This window comes from Pseudorca crassidens, chromosome 7 (genome assembly GCF_039906515.1).
Source record: "Pseudorca crassidens isolate mPseCra1 chromosome 7, mPseCra1.hap1, whole genome shotgun sequence".
NCBI lineage: Eukaryota > Metazoa > Chordata > Mammalia > Artiodactyla > Delphinidae > Pseudorca > Pseudorca crassidens.
The window spans coordinates 55,732,344-55,752,381 of NC_090302.1; the positions used below are offsets into that span (position 1 = coordinate 55,732,344).

The 20,038-nt window shown below is 39.7% G+C and overlaps 2 protein-coding genes across 6 annotated transcripts in view; one reads left to right on the top strand and one right to left on the bottom strand.

The window, feature by feature from the left end:
• Nucleotides 1–282, bottom strand: part of PLGRKT (plasminogen receptor with a C-terminal lysine) — a 50,145-nt gene extending 49,863 nt beyond the window's left edge. For both annotated transcript variants that reach the window (XM_067744309.1, XM_067744310.1), the window contains exon 1: nt 133–282. The gene's annotated coding sequence lies outside the window, so the exon portion shown is untranslated. The remainder of the gene's footprint in view (nt 1–132) is intronic.
• Nucleotides 1–20,038, top strand: part of CD274 (CD274 molecule) — a 33,781-nt gene that overhangs the window by 268 nt on the left and 13,475 nt on the right. For 2 of the 4 annotated variants that reach the window (XR_010945013.1, XM_067744307.1), the window contains exons 1-3: nt 12,396–12,507; nt 17,615–17,680; nt 18,571–18,912. Coding sequence is in view for 1 of the 4 variants with exons in the window: in XM_067744307.1 (XP_067600408.1) it covers nt 17,629–17,680; nt 18,571–18,912 (394 nt within the window). In the remaining 3 variants the exon portion in view is untranslated. Of the gene's footprint in view, nt 1–2,647; nt 2,755–12,395; nt 12,508–17,614; nt 17,681–18,570; nt 18,913–20,038 lie in introns of those variants that run through there. The other 2 variants (XR_010945014.1, XR_010945015.1) reach the window with 2 other exon arrangements.

The window sequence follows — 20,038 nt, forward strand, 5'->3', positions numbered from 1 at the left end:
GAGGGCACCCAGCGCGGCCCGGCAAGCCCAAGGCCCTGAGCTCGGCGCCGGCAGACGCAGACGCAGCCCCGCGGACCCGCCCTCCCCAGCAGCCTGCGGCCGGCCTGGCACGCACGGCCGGCGCTCACTCACTGGGCAGTGGGCAGTGGAAGTGCGGGGACACTGATCAAAGCAGAGGCCTCCAGGCCGGAGTCCGAGACCGCCGCACGGACCGGGTCTCGCCCCGCAGAGCTTTGGGATTGGCTAGCCGTGGCAGGGATTCCGAGCCTCAGCCCATCAGCGCAAGTCTCGTCTTCCTTAAAGGGCCCGCTTGCCTGACCGAGGAGGCCTGGTGTTTTCTTTCCCGCCTGGCGCCTGGAAGGGGCAGGTTAAAAAGGCAAATTCAAAATCCAGCGACTCAAATTTTGAGGGGAGGCAGAAGAAGCATAATGGAAATCTCACTTAAAGTCCTCAGTGAGGTTTGTCAGTTACCCACGAGGAGCCTGAGCAATCCATGCTCCCTCGCAGAGCTAAAACCTCCATAGAGCTTAATGAGCCGTCTCACAGTTGTTCACATACGATGTCAACCACCACTTGTAGGCTCTGTTTCTAGAAGAGAATGTGTCTCGTGAGCGGTTGTCACTTAAGCATAATCCACAGTTATAAACATATGTAAGGGCTTTTCTTCTTATAGAATAGGTTTATGTTGAGCGTGGACTTTTTTCCCCATTTGAATCTCAGCACAGACATAGTTTATTTAATTTGTTAGAGACTCAGCCTACTCCAACTGTTGAGCTGCCACCATTAAAGTGGCAAAAAGATTAAGACAGGAAACGAAAAAGAGCAGACTTGACCAGAGTTACCAAATCAAATTTCTTTTTTTTTTTTTGACAGAGCTATCTTTCTCCCCTTCTGTTCTGAGAGATTCATTTCTTCTCACCCCACTAGTAATTTCTATCTTGAGTAAGTCAAGCCTCTCACCCAGCTTCATTGAGAGAATACTTGAGGAACTGTTGGCATTCTGTTCTTTGTTATTAAATGGCTTGGAAGAATACCATGGACTTCACCAGGCTCTGGCCTTGAGGAAGGTCAATGAGGAAGGTCACTGCCCTTAGCCCTGGCTGACCATCACACCTGTGGAGAAGGGATCTAACCTTCCCCAGGCTCTGTATGTGAGCGAACACCACACCGACCTGTTGCCAGAGTGACTGGGGCACCATAGAAGCAAAGCCACATGGAACTTTGACTCTTTAAGAGGGGATAACAATTGGTATGATAGCATTTGAGTGCTTGGACTCTAGCATAAGCACACCTATATTTGATTTGATTTCCAGCTCCATCACTGTCACTCTTCATCCTCTCCAAAACTTACTTTTATCATCTCTACAATAGGACTAAAGCCATCTAATTTACTGGATTGTGAAGACTAAATGAGATAATATATTCAGGCACTTAGCACCATGTCTGGCACACAGTTAGCATTAAATAAACAGTAGTAACCAGCAACAGTGGGATCCTGTTACTAACTCTAGGTCTGGAGGGACAAAGGTAAGGGAGCAGTTACTAAAACCAGGCGAGAGCCATAGCTGTGGCTGTATAAGAGGGCTACCAAGAGGAGCTATGTTGTTCAGGAGAGGAAAGCAGTCGATGCTGACCTTTGGCCCAGGAGGGTAAGATCCTATAGTTGTAGCCACTGCTAGCACCTCAGCTCCAAGTGGGGATAGGGTGGAAAAGAAAGATACATCCTTCTGTCCTTCCATGCTCGGAAATCCTGCTGAAATCTTCCATTGGCTGGATCCACAAGAAAGCCAGAAGATAGGGGAGCCAGGTCCATACAGTCTGTAGAGGTTCCGGACAAATGAAAATATCCAGCACACCATTTCTACAACCTTGGGTTTATCATACTTTGAAGTACTAGTTCAAAAGGAAGAAATGTTTCCACTAGAGGACCCAGCCATAGCTCCATTGAATTGGAAGCTGAAACTGCCCCCGATCAGTTTGGTTCCTCATCATGATGGAATTGGAATAACTGATCCTAATTACCAAGAGGAAATTGGGTTGCAGCTATACAATGAGGGCAAGGGGAAATATGCATGACTCCCAAAGATTCACTGAGCATATGTTAATACTCCCATGTGCAATAATAATGATCATTAGGTAACTACAGTAACCTGATAAAGTCAGGAGCACTTAAATTTCAGACCATACAGGAATTAAAGTGTTGTATCACCATACCAGGTAAAAAATCCTAATCTACTAAGATACTGTATAGAGCAAGGGAAACAAAAGTGAATGAAGTAGGAAATTATGATTATCAATTTTAGCCTAGCAACAAGCTATAGAGGCAGGGACTACTGTAGCTCTGTATATAAAACGTTAATTGATTATTTCTTCCCTGCCCTTCCTTTCCCTGTTTCCTTGGATGAAGAATACTGATGGAGACAAACATTATAATTTAGTTTCTAGGTCAGAGTATTGCCGTCACCTCAAAGCAATATAGTACTTGGTAGGACTCTGTGATTCTCATGTTTAGGGGATGTGTTTCTCTCCATCTGAGCAAAGGGAAAGAATAAATACTGGGTGGCAAAACAGGTAGACTATCCCGGTCTTCTATTTGCCTCCCCTCATATCCATTCTCCCCCCTTCCTTGCCCTATTCTATACCCCAGCAGCTGACCTCTTTGGAAAACAGCACCTGGGCTCTTCTCAGCTGGCTTCCATTTGGGTTGGGACTTTGGAGGCATCCACAGGAGACAGGAGGCAGGAGAAAAGAGAGGTAGGGTGTATTTTATCCATTCTTTCTCTGTTTGAGGATCTGGCAGTGGTTGTGTCTCTCCACAACTTCAGCTCTTGACCCGTGGCCCCTCCTCTGTGGCTCCAGCTCACAGAGCTCTGGAAATGCTCTCCTCCCTTGCTCTTCAGCCTAGAGATGCTATGGGTTTCCCGCTGCTGTTATACTCTCAACCTGATGGTTCTTCACCCCAACTTGGTGGTTGGGAGCTAGATGGTTCTCTTAACCCTACCCCCACTCCTTTAATTAGCATCTAAGATCTCTTTAGTCAGACCAACTGAGTAGAATTCTGATTCCTGATGGAAACCCAATGGATACACTTTATACACATACATTATAAATACTCTTGTATGTATTTTAAAATATAAGTGAAAAAAGTGACTATGAGAATATCTACTCTGGGAATTGAGAGAAATCTTGGTATAGATATTGAACACATTTTATAGACTGTGGGGTGAGAAGATTAAAGGAAAATTATTTCAATATCAAATGACATATAACTAACTGGTGTGTGCATTATTTCTAATTGTATGAATTTGTGAATGTATGTATATATGCTTTATACACACATACAAATAGGTACTTTTAAAAATCATTTTGCATTATAGCATAAGGATTTTCATGTTGTTAAATGGAATTCATATATACCATTTAACATATGTAAGATTTTCAGCAAGTATGTATACAATTTCCATCATTGGATATTTCTGATTTTTTTTTGCTACTGTCAGTAGCATCATTGTTAATCAACTATGCTCCAATATAAAATAAAAAATTTTTAAAAAAGAATTAGATGGCTTCCCAGACCCTAAAAAAAATAACATCATGATGATCGCCTCATATATGTATAGCTTTTTAATATTTTGATTGGAAATACTGGATTAAATAGTATACATATTATAGAAAGAATTGATGTAAAATCCATAAAGTTCTCAACTCATTTAAAGTCCCCTACCTCACGACAGTAAAATTACTCAATATTTCCCTGTATATCCATAAAGTAGTTTTTTAAGAAAACAAAGTTTTTAATTGGGGGATTGGGATTGACGTGTACACATTACTATGGAATGGATAACTGATGAGGACCTACTGGGTGGCACAAGGAACTCTATTCAGTGCTCTTTGGTGGCCTATATGGGAGGGGAATCTAAGGAAGAGTGGATATGTGTATGTGTGTAGCTGACTCACTTTGCTGTGTACCTGAAGCTGGCACAAAACTGTAGATCAACTATACTCCAGTGAGAATTTATTTTTTTAATTTAAAAAATATTTATTTGTTTATTTATTTGGCTGCATCAGGTCTTAGTGACGGCATGCATGATCTTTGTTGTGGCATGTGGGATCTAGTTCCCTGATCAGGGATGGAACTTGGGCCCCCTGCATTGCGAGCATGGATTCTTAGCCACTGGACCACCAGGGAAGCCCCAGAATTTAAAAAAGAATATTTAGAATAATAAATAAAAGTTTATAGAGTAATAAATTTTTTAAAAGTTTTTGAAAGTTCAAGATGTGCTTAGAGGTATTCCCTTTTAAAGGGATGCTTTTGAAAGGAGTGTGAATTTCTTCATTAAAATGGGAAACAGGTTTAGCCAAGAACTTCAGTTTATGAAGAAGAGCATGTGTGGGGATAATGATAGAAGTCTTCAGTATTAAGCTATTCTGGAATTGTGTTGCGCATACTCTGGAACACAATCTGAATTTTAACTTTAGACTTCATTCATGGGGCATACTGTAGCCTGGGCGCAATCTGAACCAGCAGAGCATCACTGAGCTTTGGACAGCCTTCTCTGGACTTTGTCCATTCCTCAAGTGACACCATATGGCACTGTAATATAATGGCAGCAGTGGACTCAAATCTTGTTTTCTCCCTACCTAGAAAATTTTATATTGAGATATAATTCACATATCATAAAATTTTCCGTTTAAAAGAGTACAGTTTAGTGGCTTTTAGTATATTCAAAATGTTGTTCAACTATCACCCCTACCTAATTCCATAACATTTTCATCACCCCAAAAAGAAACCCCATACCCTTTAGCAGCCACTCCCCATTGTCCCCCTTCCCCCACCAGCCCCTGGCAACTGTTAGTCTGCTTTCTGTCTCGATAGATTTGCGTGTTCTAGACATTTTATATAAATAGAATCATACAACATATGGCCTTTTGTATATGGCTTCTTTCACGTAGCATAAGGTTTTCAGGGTTCATCCAAGTTGTAACATGTGTCAGTACTTCATTCCTTTTAATGACTGAGTAATATTTCATTGTATAGATATACCACATTTTGTTTATCCATTCAAAACTGATGAACATTTGGATTGTTCCTACTTTTTTGCTATTATGAATAGTGCTGCTATGTACATTCATGTACAACTTTTTGTACCTATGTTTTCAATTATCTTGGTTATATACATAGGAGTAGAATTAGCTGGGTTAAATGGTAACTCTATGTTTAATTTTTTGAGGTTGAACAAATACATGATGCCACCAGCAGTGAACAAGGATACACTTATATGGTGGTTAAGGGCATAGACACTAAAGCCACAGTACCTGGGTTTGAATCTCAGCTGTACCACTTCCTAGTTATACAAGCTCAGACACGTTACTTCAGTTTTGTGCCTTGGTATCCCCATGTCTAAAATAGGGGTGATAGGGACTTCCCTGGTGGTGCAGTGGTTAAGAATCCTCCTGCCAATGCGGGGACACGGGTTTGATCCGTGGTCTGGGAAGATCCCACATGCCTTGGGGCAACGAAGCCCAAGCACCACAACTACTGAGCCTGCACTCTAGAGCCCGCGAGCCACAACTACTGGGCTCACACGCCAGAATTACTGAAGCCCATGTGCCTAGAGCCCGTGCTCCTCAACAAGAGAAGCCACCGCAATGAGAAGCCCACACACCACAACAAAGAGTAGCCCCCGCTCGCCGCAACTAGAGAAAACCCACATGCAGCAATGAAGACCCAACGCAGCCGTAAATAAATAAATTAATTAATTAAAAAATAAAATAGGGGCGATAATAGTATCTTCTTCATAGAATTGTTGTAAAATGTAAACTAGCTAATGTAGGTAAATCATCAAGACATGGTGTCTGACAAAAAATGCTATATATTTTATAAAAATGCTATATTTATAATCTTTATTATAATTATTGCATTTTGTTTTGTTAACTTGATAGTTGAAAAAGTGATGATATAGTTTGTTGAGGTTTGCCATTGAAATGGAGTAATCAGAAATGATAGTAATTTAAGGAGGCAGCCAAGTCAAGGAAAGCTTTTTTGAGCAGTGGGCGATTGTATTTCAGAGTGTAACCTAAATAAAACTGAAGCTTCACATGGTTCAGTACAAGCATGTAACAGCAATCTAAGAAAACATCAACTGACAGCTGAAGCACTTAAGAATAATACATAAGCTTTCTTAAGCAGTCCCTGCAAATGATCTGCACAGCATATTTAACAGGAAACGCCTAAAATCTTCCCTAGATATTTCTCTCTTTCCAAATATTTTTTCCACTTACAGTAGCTGCTTATATTTTTCCTTCTTCTCAACCATGAGGTTTCCATATCACTAGACTAAACCCCTGATAAGTTCCTTCACCTACAGCCCATGCCATTCACATAACCCTGTTCCTAGCCGGTGACTCTCAGCCTCCTGCACCTCTGAGAAATTCAGCCTGGTCTCCTACCTGGAATCCCAGGTAGCGTTTCAATTTAAGTTGAAAACAGTCCCTGAACTCTGATGAATAATATTATCTACCTTATTATATATTCTCTCTTTTGCAGCTCTTCACAAGAGGGACACAACATCTGTTTGGGCCATCCAGGGACATCAAAAAACCATACCCAGAGTTCATTCTTCATTCTTTTTCTCGACAGTGTCCATTAAACTTCTTCTAAGCAAACGTGGGAACAAGCATGTCAATGTTAGACTTTATTCTTCCCCATGCCAACTCCCCATCTTCCTCTTAGGATCTCCAAGAACACACGAAAAATGATGAGTTCACTGGGTTAATTTTTTTGTGGTTACAGCAGGCATTAATTATCCCCATTATCAAAAGCAAGCAAATGAGGGTTATCTTCATAACTGTTGGAGTCTGTGACATACAGAATAATGGATGCCCCATGATTTTGCTTGATATCAACCCTACAATATATCAGCTGCAAACTAGAACCACCTTGTCCAATTCACACCTAGGCCAGGCCTCACTGGGTTTGGGGAAACTGCTTATCTTCACCCCCTGGGGCCTTGCCTTGAGAGAGTTGGACTTCAAGAGGTAGAAGTATGCCTATGTTGCTTCTGACTTTCCAAGTCTACCTCAGTGTTTGAGGTCAGTGTGTCACTATCCTATCTTACTCTTAAAATGCTGCTATGGTCTTCTCTTTTGCTATGTCAGCTCTGATTAACACAAAATTAGCAAGAGATTCTGGGTCGGGGGCCTTTGCTTGGGGTTGTAAAATGTCTATTACTCTAGTCTATAATTCATGTTTCTACTTGGCTTGTTCATGCACAAGCGTGGATGAAACCTATGCTTTCCCCTTACTCTCCACTTTGCCATATTCTGTAAGAAGTAAACCAATTCATGCCTAGAGTACACACAAACACACACCTTAATGCTATTGCCTTAGCTGATGGCATTTCTCAGCCTCTGAGGCTTTCCCTCTGCATACTTGTCAAAGGAATGCTCTAACCATAACTCAGAGCCTTTTCCTCTCATCTCTGGCACAGTGTTCCCAGTGAATTTCTTCAGCTTATGATAGCAAATGACCTAGACCAGTCATGTTGTACCCTGATTAAATCCCATAAGCAGGACCAAGGCCTTGGACCACTTCCAGCATACTGCCACCAACTTTCCATTTCTACAAAGGATTGTATCAATAATTTCTTCTTAATAAGTTATGAGTCTCTTGATGGGTTACAACCAGTTTCCAGTGATAATTTAATGGGAGAGTTTGTGTTTCATTTTTAGATATCCTTAAAGAGCTCACATTGTGAGCTCTAAGTCTAAAATATTGTGAAAGCCTGTAATTCTGGCTGTAGTATCCTACCCTGAAATAGCGTATTACATCGTATCTATCATCCTTGATTCCCTTTTCTCTGTTAGTACTAATATCCTTCAACAAGTTCTGTTAGTTCTGCTTCCAAATTATATTTTGAATGTACTCTACAGCAATAGCTCCTAAAGGACTCCCAGCTTCCATGCTAGCCCCTCTATACTCCATGCTTCAGACCACAGCTAGAGTGATGTTTTTGGAGCACCAATCAGGTAACCCTACTGCTTTAAATTATCCAGCAGCTTTCCATTGCAATTAGAATCCAGCCCTCTTCCCTTGGTCCTCAAAACCATGATCTGATCTGATCACCACCCCTTCTTTCACTCTGTACTCCAGCCACAATGACATTTGTTCAATCCCTAAAACTTGCCAAGTTTTTGCATCTGTTGCAAAAGCCTTGGTTTTTGCATCTGTTGACCCCTCTACCAGGAATGTTCTTCCTACAAATCATTTCATGTTTGTCTTCATAATTTGTTTCTCAAATATCGCCTCTTAGAGAAGACTTCCCTCGCCACCACACTAAAGGAGCCTCACATCTACGTATTCTATCATATTGTCCCACCTCTTTTTCTTTCTTTTTTGTTTCTAATAGGACTCTCCAGTATCTGAAATTTATTAGTTTATGTTTGGAATCTCTCTCTCTCTCTCTCTCTCTCTCTCTCCAGAAACAGAAAGGCCTTGCTGTCCTTTCAGGATAGGGTGGGGAAAAGAAAAAACTATATCTCATTCTTTTATGATGAATCTATTATCATGAATGGCAGATTAATTAGGTTCTAGATCCAGTAACCTGGATGTGACTATAATTGGCCTTTGAATAACTACTTATACCAGAAAACAAAAATCAGTTTTTCCCTTTCAAGTAGAGATTCTGAAGACTTTTAGACTCTTAGAAGTCATATTGTTCTTAGTTTAAAACCAAGAATGAGTATAAAATAATACTCCTGGAGGCAATTCTACAGACACGTTTGAACTAAATCATGTTCTCGAACCAAGTAAAATGACTCACAAGGGAACTGTTTCATTTGTACAACATTCACTTAGGTTACTTAGTTCTAAGATATTAAATCTATAAAATATTTCCCAGTATTCTCTGAAAGGGTATCTCCCAATTGTAAATTCTATTTTTAGCAGTCTTCAGTTCATTTATTGAGATTCCTTGGAATTAAATTATTTACCATAGAGTGTTCCCAACTTCCCACAGCATTTACCTGGGTCATAATTATCTATGTCTGGGTTTATGAATTCCTTGAGGACAAGGGACATTGCTGGAGGCCTCATCTTTGTTTTAAAGAACCCACAGTGTGGGAGCTGCCCTTTGTAGCCAAGAGCTCTTCACCTGACCAGCTCTCCTCCAGCTCAGGACAGGAAATAAGAGACAAATACAGCCCTTGTTAAGAGAAGCATCTGAGCATGGGTGTCAAGTGATGAAAGCTGCTACCACTTGGCCATCCACACATGTTAATTGCTCCTGTATTTTAAACAGTTGTATTGTATAACCAGAGCAAAGTGTTCTGCTCCATGAAATCTGTTTGGCACCAGTCTATGGGGGTGGATGGCAAAGGTGGAGGCAACAGAAGGTGAGAGTTGGTGGATGGGGACAGAGAGAGAGAAATGGGCATAACATACGGCAGTGGTTTACAACCCTACACAATCAAAACTAGAACATGGGGGAAAATCTGGATGTTGTCTTTATATATAATAATAAAATGCATTTCTACATATTCAATGAAAACAAAGCAGTTTGTTAATATCTTTTTGTTTGTTTAAGTATCTTTATTATGTCCTGTTCTTGATGATCAAGAAAGTATACTGGAAATTGCTCCTTCACCAGGAAATTGCTAGTATCACTTCAGACCCACTTGTAAGAGCCTGGAATCTCTCTCTCTAAGGTCAGGACAAACAAAGATCATCTCTCTTGTTTTAGGGGCAAAAGTGAAAGTAGAACAGGCAGAGGTAGAGTGAAGAATGGTGTTGATACCAATTAAACCAAATTAGTTGGAGGAAGGAGAGTTATAACTGTACTTGCAAAGAACTCTTCGTTCAGTTTTTTCCCTTAAACATTATATCATCAATTTAAAAAACTTCAGTGTGCACATGACTCATGTGGGGATGGTTTCGAAATGTAGACTCCCAGGACCACCCCCAGGAGAATTGGATTTAACAGGTCTGTGGCAGAGACGGGGAATCTGTATTTAAACACCTATCCCAAGTCAACTGTGATGCAAGTGACCCTCAGAAACGCTCTGAGAAATAGCACATCAGCAATGATGAGTTTTTAACCTCTAAAAATGAACAGATTAAGAGGGGTGTGAATGGGACATGGCGATACTGGAGATGATCAGGTGTCTAGTTCTATAGCTCTGGCTTCCCACTGCTCGTCCCATATCTCAGCACTCCTCCATCCACTTCACCCAAATCACAAAACACGAACAAGGTTTTGGGACTGATGCCCCCCTGGCTGTTAGATTTTCATATACTTTTTTGAAGTGATAAAATCTCTTTTTTTCTAAACACATCCTGTTTTTCTGTCTCCAGACGATATAAAAACATTAAGAAACTTGATAAACAGTATAGGAAAATGAATGGCTTCATTAAGAAACTTGATAAACAGTATAGGAAAATGAATGGAAACAGGTGGGTGAGATGAACAAAATCACAAATCCTCAGATTAGTAATATGTAAATCACTGAGGAGAAAGCTGAGTAAATACCTTCCATTCCCATCAACAACTTCAGAGAAAGGCAAATTCCGTTCACCTCCTGCCTTGCCTGCTGATCATTATGTAGACCTTGAACATTGCTTTGGTAAAACAAATAAACAAGCAATTAAACATCCCCCCCACCGCCCCCAGTTTTAAAAATTATTCATGCATCATAGAGACCATCTAAGAGGATATCACTTATTCCTGCCTACTCAGTAAATTACTTGCTCAGGAAAACTCAGCTAGTTAGTGGTAGGTGGCTCTAGAGCCAGCTTTTCCCCACGTGATGGTCATGACCCCACTAGCAGGTCTTGAAATCTATGTCCTGGGTCTTGAGTGTCATTTTTAGAAACATGAAACTGGTTAAATAGAAAATATCACAGGGAATAAAGTTGAGAAAACGCGGCTCTATTTCACCATGTGGCCTCAAAAAGAGATTTGAGCTAATCTCCAAGTCTATTACAATTTTATTGAGGCTAAAGAGAATTTCACACTCCCCACCAGATTGTAAAGGCAGTATCTTCTGTATTTTTCCAAGTTAAAAAATAAAAATATGTGGGCTTCCCTGGTGGTGCAGTGGTTGGGAGTCTGCCTGCTAATGCAGGGGACACGGGTTCGAGCCCTGGTCTGGGAGGATCCCGCATGCCGCGGAGCAACTAGGCCCGTGAGCCACAACTCTGAGCCTGCGCGTCTGGAGCCTATGCTCCGCAACAAGAGAGGCCGCGATAGTGAGAGGCCCGCGCACCTCTATGAAGAGTGGCCCCCGCTTGCCACAACTAGAGAAAGCCCTCGCACAGAAACGAAGACCCAACACAGCAAAAAGAAATAAATTAATAAACTCCTACCCCCAACATCAAAAATAAAAAATAAAAATAAATAAAAATATGTGATATTCTAAGAATGTGAAAATTCTTACTTGGGAAGCAACTGCCGTATCCAAGACAACAGACAGCTCAATATTCATTCCTTATGCAGTAATTTGAATTGCAGTTGAGATGAATAAACAGGAAAAGCAAACAATGAAGAGTCCAATATATCAATTTAAAATTAAAAAGAAAGAAGAGAGGGAGAGCGAGACTGCGCTAGAGAGCGAGAGAACGAAAGAGCAAGAGAGCCGCATCTAGAAGTTCAGTAGTGGGGAATGCTTGACACAATTCTGCCGCCGCCTCAGTATGAGTGACGTGGTTTCAGCTTGGGCTCAACCATTGATCCGGAGTTACCAGAGGATTTTCTTAACCCTCACCTGTGCTACCCCAACGTGGATCTCAAGGACGGCAGGATAGCAGGGATCCAGAGCATTCTTAAAAGGTTTAAGTCCTGATGGGAAGTTATTTTAATGACAAAGCAATGATAGTTTCACTAGGTCGAGGAACTTTGAGGACGTGACAAAGTCCACGTTTTAAAAATATGTTTCCTATCACACACACCTACTTTCTAGAATAAAAACCAAAGCCATATGGGCCTGTCGTTTTACTTTCTTTATGTTGTAGATTTATAGCAAGTTATCAGGATGATCCGTTATCTTGTAAAAGCTTTTATCAGAAAGAGGGGAAACCGCATGGCAGAATTTAGAGTGTGAATTCTGAAGGTAAAACCAACGTCTGAAATCTTTGCGATGATTTCGGACGTTGGTTTGTTTTTAAACATTGTTTAAAACATCAGATATGATTTGTTTTAATCTTTGAAGCTTTCCTTTTGAAAAGCTGATTTACGGGAAGCCGGACTTAAGTTTCACTTTTGGTTTCACTTATCTAACCTTTTATTCCAAAAATGAAAAATCCGCTTGTTTTCCAGATTACAAGTTTAGCGGCAGCGTAAGAAAATCCAGTCGGGGGCGTGGGGTGCTGACCCGGGGGCGGGACTGTCTGGCAGGGGTGGGCGGAGAACTCATCCACGCTAGCTCTTTAGCTGAGGGCCGCCGCGGGTGGTCCTCGCAATCCCGGGCGCAGTGCCGAAGCCTCCCCGCCAGCCGAGAGTCTCCCGCCCGCAGGTAGGGAGCGTTCTCGCTCACTGGCCAGCATCTTTGGCCATCTCGCTGGGCACTTTAAAACGGAACGTCAACAGACCCTTTCTTTGGGATGGAGAGAGGAGAAGGGAAAGGGAAAGCGTGATGGTTTGAGTGCAGTAGAGCCGATTAAGGTTAATTGGAACAAGTAACAAGTTTAGCCTTTAGCTAGGGGGATTCAGTTTTGCTTATCCTGTAAGTACATATATGTTCCTGCGCGTTCACGAATGTGGTCCTGAGGTGGGTAACCGGGTCTAGAGGGAAATTCCTGGGTTAGAGGTCGGGACACCCGGGTCCCAGTCCACCTTTAGCTGCTCACTAGCAGTCTGATCTGTGTAAGTCATCACACCTGCAGCATCTCTTAAGGTCCTTTCCTGCTGTAAGAGCCAGGATACCCGAGCCCGAGTTCTTTGCTCTATCTGCTTTGAGGACTAAAGGAGTCCTGAAGGTGGAAGAGAGGAGCCTAAGGAAAAAAATGTTAAACATTTCTTAGCCACATTGAGCTTAGCCTATGTCAAAGTTCAGTTTGGATTTGTCTTAAAACACAGGGAGTCTTCACGTATCATTGTTCCACCTTGTTTTGTGCACCTAATGTGGCTGATTTTCTATGGATTAAATTGCTGTCTAAAAATGTGATTTTTTTTAATGGCTACATTCCATGGTGCTGGATAACCAAACAAAATTAATCCCCCATGCTGGACATAAAGATTATTTACAGTGGTTCACTATTTTAGCCATTCACTGAACATCATTGCATATAAATATCTGGGACATTGTTGATTATTTCTTTCGGATTAACTATTACAAGTATAACTACTTAATCAAAGTCTGAATGTTTTAACAGCCTTTTGATACAAATTGAAAATTTCCTTCCAGAAAGGTTGTGTCAGTTCACATTGACAGTTACCCAGCAGTTTTTAAGAACTGTGATACTCTAAAGAAAAAAATAGCCTTTTTTTCAGTTAAGTACAGTAGGCAGAGGTTACAGGACAATAGTTAGAGTGTGGTCTTAAAGGAAGCCACAGAAATACTATTGGGAATTGAAGTGACACCTGGGAAATGTACAAGAATATCTCAGTGTGACTGAGGGGAAGGAGAAAGGACACAGGGTTTAGTCGAGTTTAATAGAGTTTTGTATTTCATAGAGGTTTAAATAGATCAACTCGATCTGTTAATTGGGTAGGTTTTCAGCTTACTTGGAGACACATTTTCAAACTCTAGGAATTTTTAAAAATCAAATCATAGTACATATACATCAGGTAACAATCAAAGGAAACCCTGAACTAACAGATATCAAGACACTCCTTGCTTATACTTTTGAGAAAGAAAGCTTGAGTTCTTTTCCCTGTCTTTTCGTCCTACCCATCCTACCTTAGCAAGCTAGAGAAGTAGTATCAGCTCCATAGTGTTACACTGGGTTCCCCTAGGGACAAACCTGCTTCCCCATCCTGAATGAACCATCGCTTCTTCCCTAGTTCACGTTTTCCTTGCTCTTTAAATATCTCAGTTCTTGTCTGGGAATTCAGATATACTGTCAGAGTTTCTTCCCTGAAGAAGATGTCAGTGTTCTCAGACCAACTGCCCTAATGTGGAGTTTAGAGGTCAAAGACCATGTCTGTTTACATGGTCCCTATCTATCTATCTATCTATCTACCTATCTTCCCTCCACTAACAACAACTGCACTCCAAGGGAATGGAGCCTTGGAAGAGGAGCTGTAATGAGGAATTAGGTAAATATCAGATCTAATCCATCACCTTCCAGTAAACTTTTATTACCTCTAAAATTTTCAACTAAATTCGTTAAGGGGTAGGAACTCCACCAGGGTATGCCATAAACATTGGAAAAGTTAGTTGAAATCCATGAGTGGATTTAATGCCCCTCTGTTTTATTCAGTTCTTTACTTGGAGTTAGGGGCATCTTAAGTTTTCTTCTGCCCAATAAATGTATTTGTGTTTATTATATCACATTAGTATTTTATAATTGTGGTATAATCAACTCTGGCCCAAGTAAAGGATAGGCAGATAGCTGCTGCAGCCTCATTTCAGCAACCTTTGTGTTCTCACAGTCCTGGCTGCCATCCCTGTTTCCAATGTACAGGGCAGACAGAAAGGAGTGAAATAAGAATTATGTACCTAACACTAGCAAGAGGATGATGATGATATTTTTTATTTTACCGTTTTTGTATGTGTATATCTATATGAACATGAAGGATTCATACAGTTTGATAAGAAACCAGTAAGATAAACAGGCCAAAAAATGATCATATAATTCATAAAAGAACTAAAACAATCAACAAACTTCAAGTTGTACTTTGTAATTAAATTAGAAAAAATATATATTTTAAACAAAACCAAGTGCTAAGTGAAGACCCAATGTAACTGGCACCAATTATCCACATGTATCAAGAACCAGGAAAATGTTCTTTGTCCTTGATCAACAGTTCCGCTTGAGGAAAATCTGTCCTCAGGGCCTAGCCTGGGACCTGGTACACAGTAGACACTTAACAAATATTTGCTGAATACACAAATACTTATATTTTTAAAACTGGAAACAATCCTTACCTAACAACAGGGAAACTAAACATTACGGGACCACTAAACAAGATACTTACAAATATCATGCAGTAAAATGGAAATTATTTGTCAAAATATTCAATGAAAAAATGGGTGTTATGTGTATAATTGTTCTTAAAAGCTTCATGGGGAAAAGACTGGAACAAAAATATATACCGAAATGCTCACAGTGGTTGCAAGGTTTCTCAGCCTTGGCACTGTTGACATTTTGGGACAGATAGTTCTTTGCTGTGGGGGCTGTCCTGTGCATTGTAGGAGGTTTAGCAGCATCCCTGGCCTCTACTCACTAGATAGTAGCAACCCTCTCTCCACCTTATTTTGACAACTAAAGATGTTTCCAGGCATTACCAGATGCTCCCTGGGTTAAGTGATGGAATAGTGGGTGACTTTCCCCTTGTTTTCTTATTTGCCATAATGTGGTAATATTATTTTAATAATGAAGAAAAAACAGAAAAATAAACACATGCCATTATTCTACCTCAACTCTGATGTTTGGGGTTCTGGGGTTCTTTCCATTATACTACTCCATCTGCCAAACTCTCTGCCGCTTGGCAAGATGAAATGGTTCATTAAATTTTGTTTTTATTTTTTTCTAATAAAAATAAAACATATTCATTGGTTTGAAAATCTGGACACAGGAAAACACCAAAGAAGTCATTCACAATCTCATCTCCCTTTTCTTCTTTTTCTCCCATCCTTTCTTCCTTTCGAAAACTATAAAGAGATAAATACCTGACTATTCTTCCTTTAATTTCATTCCTAGATATAATTACTGTCAGCATCTTGGTATGGATTTTTCTGTAAATTTCCATGTCTAAATATACACACACAGATTATTTCTTTTTTAAACAAAAGTGGATTTCTGCTACATATACTGTTCTGCAACTTACTTTCTACATCTTTACAAAGTCAATACATCTACATGTATTCTTTCCTTAATGGTATTACATTATATGGACATACCAAAATTTATTTAACCATTTAGGCTATCTAGGGTTTTCCCAGTTTGGGGCTGGTATTAGCAATGCTAATCCTTTGGCGTCTATTGTTACATGCATGTGTTTTTGTTTTTGTAAGATATATTTCTCAGAGAGGAAGTGAAAGCTAATATGACATATACATTTAAGATTTTAATGGAGATTACCAAATTGCCCTTCCAAAAAAGGTTATACAACTTCACATTCCTACCATTAGTGGGTAAGGAAACCCATTTGTTCATATCCTCAGAAATGCTAAATATTAGGAAACTTTATAATTTTGATCAAGCTAATAAGTGAAAAATGGTGTCTCATATCTTAAACTATTATTTTTTTCTTTATTGGTAAAATTGAGCATCGTTTCCTATGTTTAGATGTCATTTGTATTTCTTATTCTCTGAACTGTATATTAGAACCTTTGGCTCATTTTCCTGTTGGGTTGTGTGTACTTTTCTTATTGATTTTTAGGAGCTATTTATATATGCATGACATAAATCTTCTGCCTTACATATGTGTAACATTGATTAATTGATCAATTGTGAGTTTTTGTATGTATACAAAGGTCGAAGAGACCCTAAGGCAGAAAGCTGGCTTTCTTCTCAAAATGTAAATGTATGTATTACATGAGAGAGAAAATACATTAATAAATAAACAGATTTGCTGAACTATAGAACAAATCTCTATTTACTCCTCTACTGGAATATATGCTCCTAGAGGAGAGTGACTTTTCTTTCCTGTTCACTGCTGTATCCCTAATGCCTAAATTAGTGCCTGGCACAGAAAAACTACTCAATCAATGTTTGCTGAATCAAAGAATTGGTAGAATTTCAAGCAGGATGACACAATGAAGTGTAGAATCTAGGCAGATACCCCTGAAAGAGGGCTGTGAGTGAGTCACATCTTAATGTGAAGTGGTTGAATCCAACTGTTTCTCCTTCTCACTCCCCCTGCTACTAGTGGAATCAGTTTATTGAGGGAATGGAATTTATAATTTGGGATAAGCAAAGGACGAAAGAGGAGATTTTAGAAGGATGGAACCTGAGGGAGAACTGGCATGGTTGGGATAATAATGTGGAAGGCTTGAATAGTTAAAGGGTAGGATGAAAGCTGCTAGTGGGGGGAAGAGGCATTGAAAGGTGGGAGATAATGGAAGTTAGATTCTCCTTGCTTTGAAATTTTGTATAGGGCAGGCTTGGATTTCTAGATATGTTACACTGCAGGAAAAAAACAAAAAGTAATTGAGAGGATTTTGGTGCAATATTTTCTTCTTGGTTTCTTTTGAGTGTACAAGTTTTTTTACAGGCCTTGTAATTAGAATTCTCATCATAGTACCTTTTTTTTTTTTCATTTAGCTTTATGTGGCTGTGGGATATTAAGTGAAGGTATTGAACTTCTAAATTCCCTGCTGTATTTCAGCACTTACAAATCAGTCATTGTCTGGTTATCAAAAGACAATTTCAATTAAAACTGCCAAGTCCCATAATGTCTGGATATTCAATTATTGAGTAAAGCAGTTTTCTTTTTGTGTTTTCCATAATTAGGTCATTCCAGAAAGATGAGGATATACAGTATCTTTACATTCATGGCTTACTGTTGTTTGCTGAAAGGTAAGACACCAAATCCTTTCATTAGGTTCTATAATTTAAATATTTTAACTATAAGATAAAAACTGAAATAATAAAATAGATATAATTTTTGTAGAGAAGACATTCTATTTTTCCTTCATTATAATTCATAAACATATTTCATAGACCTATTTCAATGGACAAAGATATAGGGAGTATGGACACATCTAAAGAAACAAAATTAACCCATATCCATTTATCCATTACTCATTATCCATTATCCATTTCCCAAGGGTAATTACTTAAAATATCTGAGGAAATGGCCTATGTGTATACTTTTATATGCTTGTTTTAAACAAGCAGGATCATTCTATCCACCTTGCTCTATGACCTGCTTTTCCCAGTGAGTATATTCTAAGGAAGAATTATAGTGTACATGCAGTGTCAGGGTAACACAGTACTGGCATCAGCCTGAGACCCTCCCTAAATCTCTGTACTCATCTACCTCTGGCCAGACAACTGATTAAGAGTTTCAGGCAGTATGTAGAGAGGACTATTGGAATCTATGATTTAGACTATGTAAAAAGCAATGAGTGTCCAGTCAAAGGACATTCTGGGGATGTCCACATGAAATAAAGTATCCCTTGTTATAAGCACCCCATTACCATGTAATATTTCTACAGTAGTGTATGTTTATGAATTTTGGGACTACAACTTGTTTAGCTAATTTTATTATTTTAACTCAGGAGTGAGATATACATCGTAAGACATGTCTCAAGCTCACTGGATAAAATATGTATTTCAGGGAAGTAAGTCCTTAAATGTAATTATCACATAAGTGATCAGATAAAGCTTTTATAAACCCTGCATTCATTCTATAAATTTTTTGAGGAATTTTCCGTCTTCTAAAGATTGGTCATCTTTCTTTTCAGCATTTACTATCACAGTTCCCAAGGACCTGTATGTGGTAGAATATGGCAGCAATGTGACATTGGAATGCAGATTTCCAGTAGACAAACAATTAAACCTGTTGGCATTAGTTGTTTACTGGGAAATGGAGGATAAGAAAATTATTCAGTTTGTGAATGGGGAGGAAGACCTGAATGTTCAACACAGTAGCTACAACCAGAGGGCCCTGCTGTTGAAGAACCAGCTCCCCTTGGGGAAGGCCGCACTTCAGATAACAGATGTGAAATTGCAGGATGCAGGAATTTACTGCTGCTTGATCAGCTATGGCGGTGCCGACTACAAGCGGATTACTTTGAAAGTCAATGGTAAGACCTATTACAGATAGACACAGCCTTTATTAAAACCATATCTCAGTGTTGAGAACTTTTCAATCTTGGAAGTCCAGCCTCACTTTCCACAGCAGCAGTCTGTTCATTCATTCATTCACATACTCATCCAATGAGCGTTGCTTGAGCACATCCTGTTTGATAGTCCCTGGAGATCCAGAGCCAAATGTGGCAGTCATGTTTCACAACATGTTCAGTTTTCCTAAAAATAAATTCCTAGGGCTTCCCTGGTGGTGCAGTGGTTGGGAGTCCGCCTGCTGATTCAGGGGGCACGGGTTCGTGCCCCGGTCTGGGAGGATCCCGCATGCCGCGGAGCGGCTGGGCCCATGAGCCATGGCCGCTGAGCCTGCGCGTCCGGAGCCTGTGCTCCACAACAGGAGAGGCCACGGCATGAAAGGCCCACGTACCGCAAAAAAAAAATTTAAAAAAAATAAATAAAAAAGTAAATAAATTCCTAATCTTCACTTTTTTATTATTATAAAAGTAATATATATAAATATATATATTTTTTTCTTGCAAATAATTCGGAAACTGTGGAAGAGAATAAATGAACCACAAAAGTGTCTCTCCTCCCTTCACCACTATCTTCCATGGCATGCAAGGATAATAGTCACTATTTGTGTGTCCCTCCAAGAATTTTTAAATTCAATACTTATTTCTTAATTTTATGAGGTCTGCCAGCATTTTTTCTTTGAAGCTCTCTATGTCAAATCCAAATAAATATATTAATGAGAAACCCCATTGTAAGGTTCACATTCAAAAAGACTTGAAGTCAATCTATGAAGGCAAAAAATAATCATGTCAAGTATTGAATAAACTATTCTTCCTCAGAGACAGTATAAACTATGCTCACTAGGCATAAATTCATCTTAAAAATCTGTACCATTTTTATCTTGGAGTATTGAAGAGGAACTGTGTCAAATTCCTGGGTACTGACCTATAAATATGACATCAGGTCACCTGGATTCAAAGTTTTGGATTGCTTCTAGCTCAGTAAAGGAAAACACCTTAGCTGACCACCTCTGCTTTCACTGTTAAGATTCATAAAATTGAGAGCTGAAAGGATCCCAGGCAAGAGCAGCTAATCCAAACACCCAAAGAACAG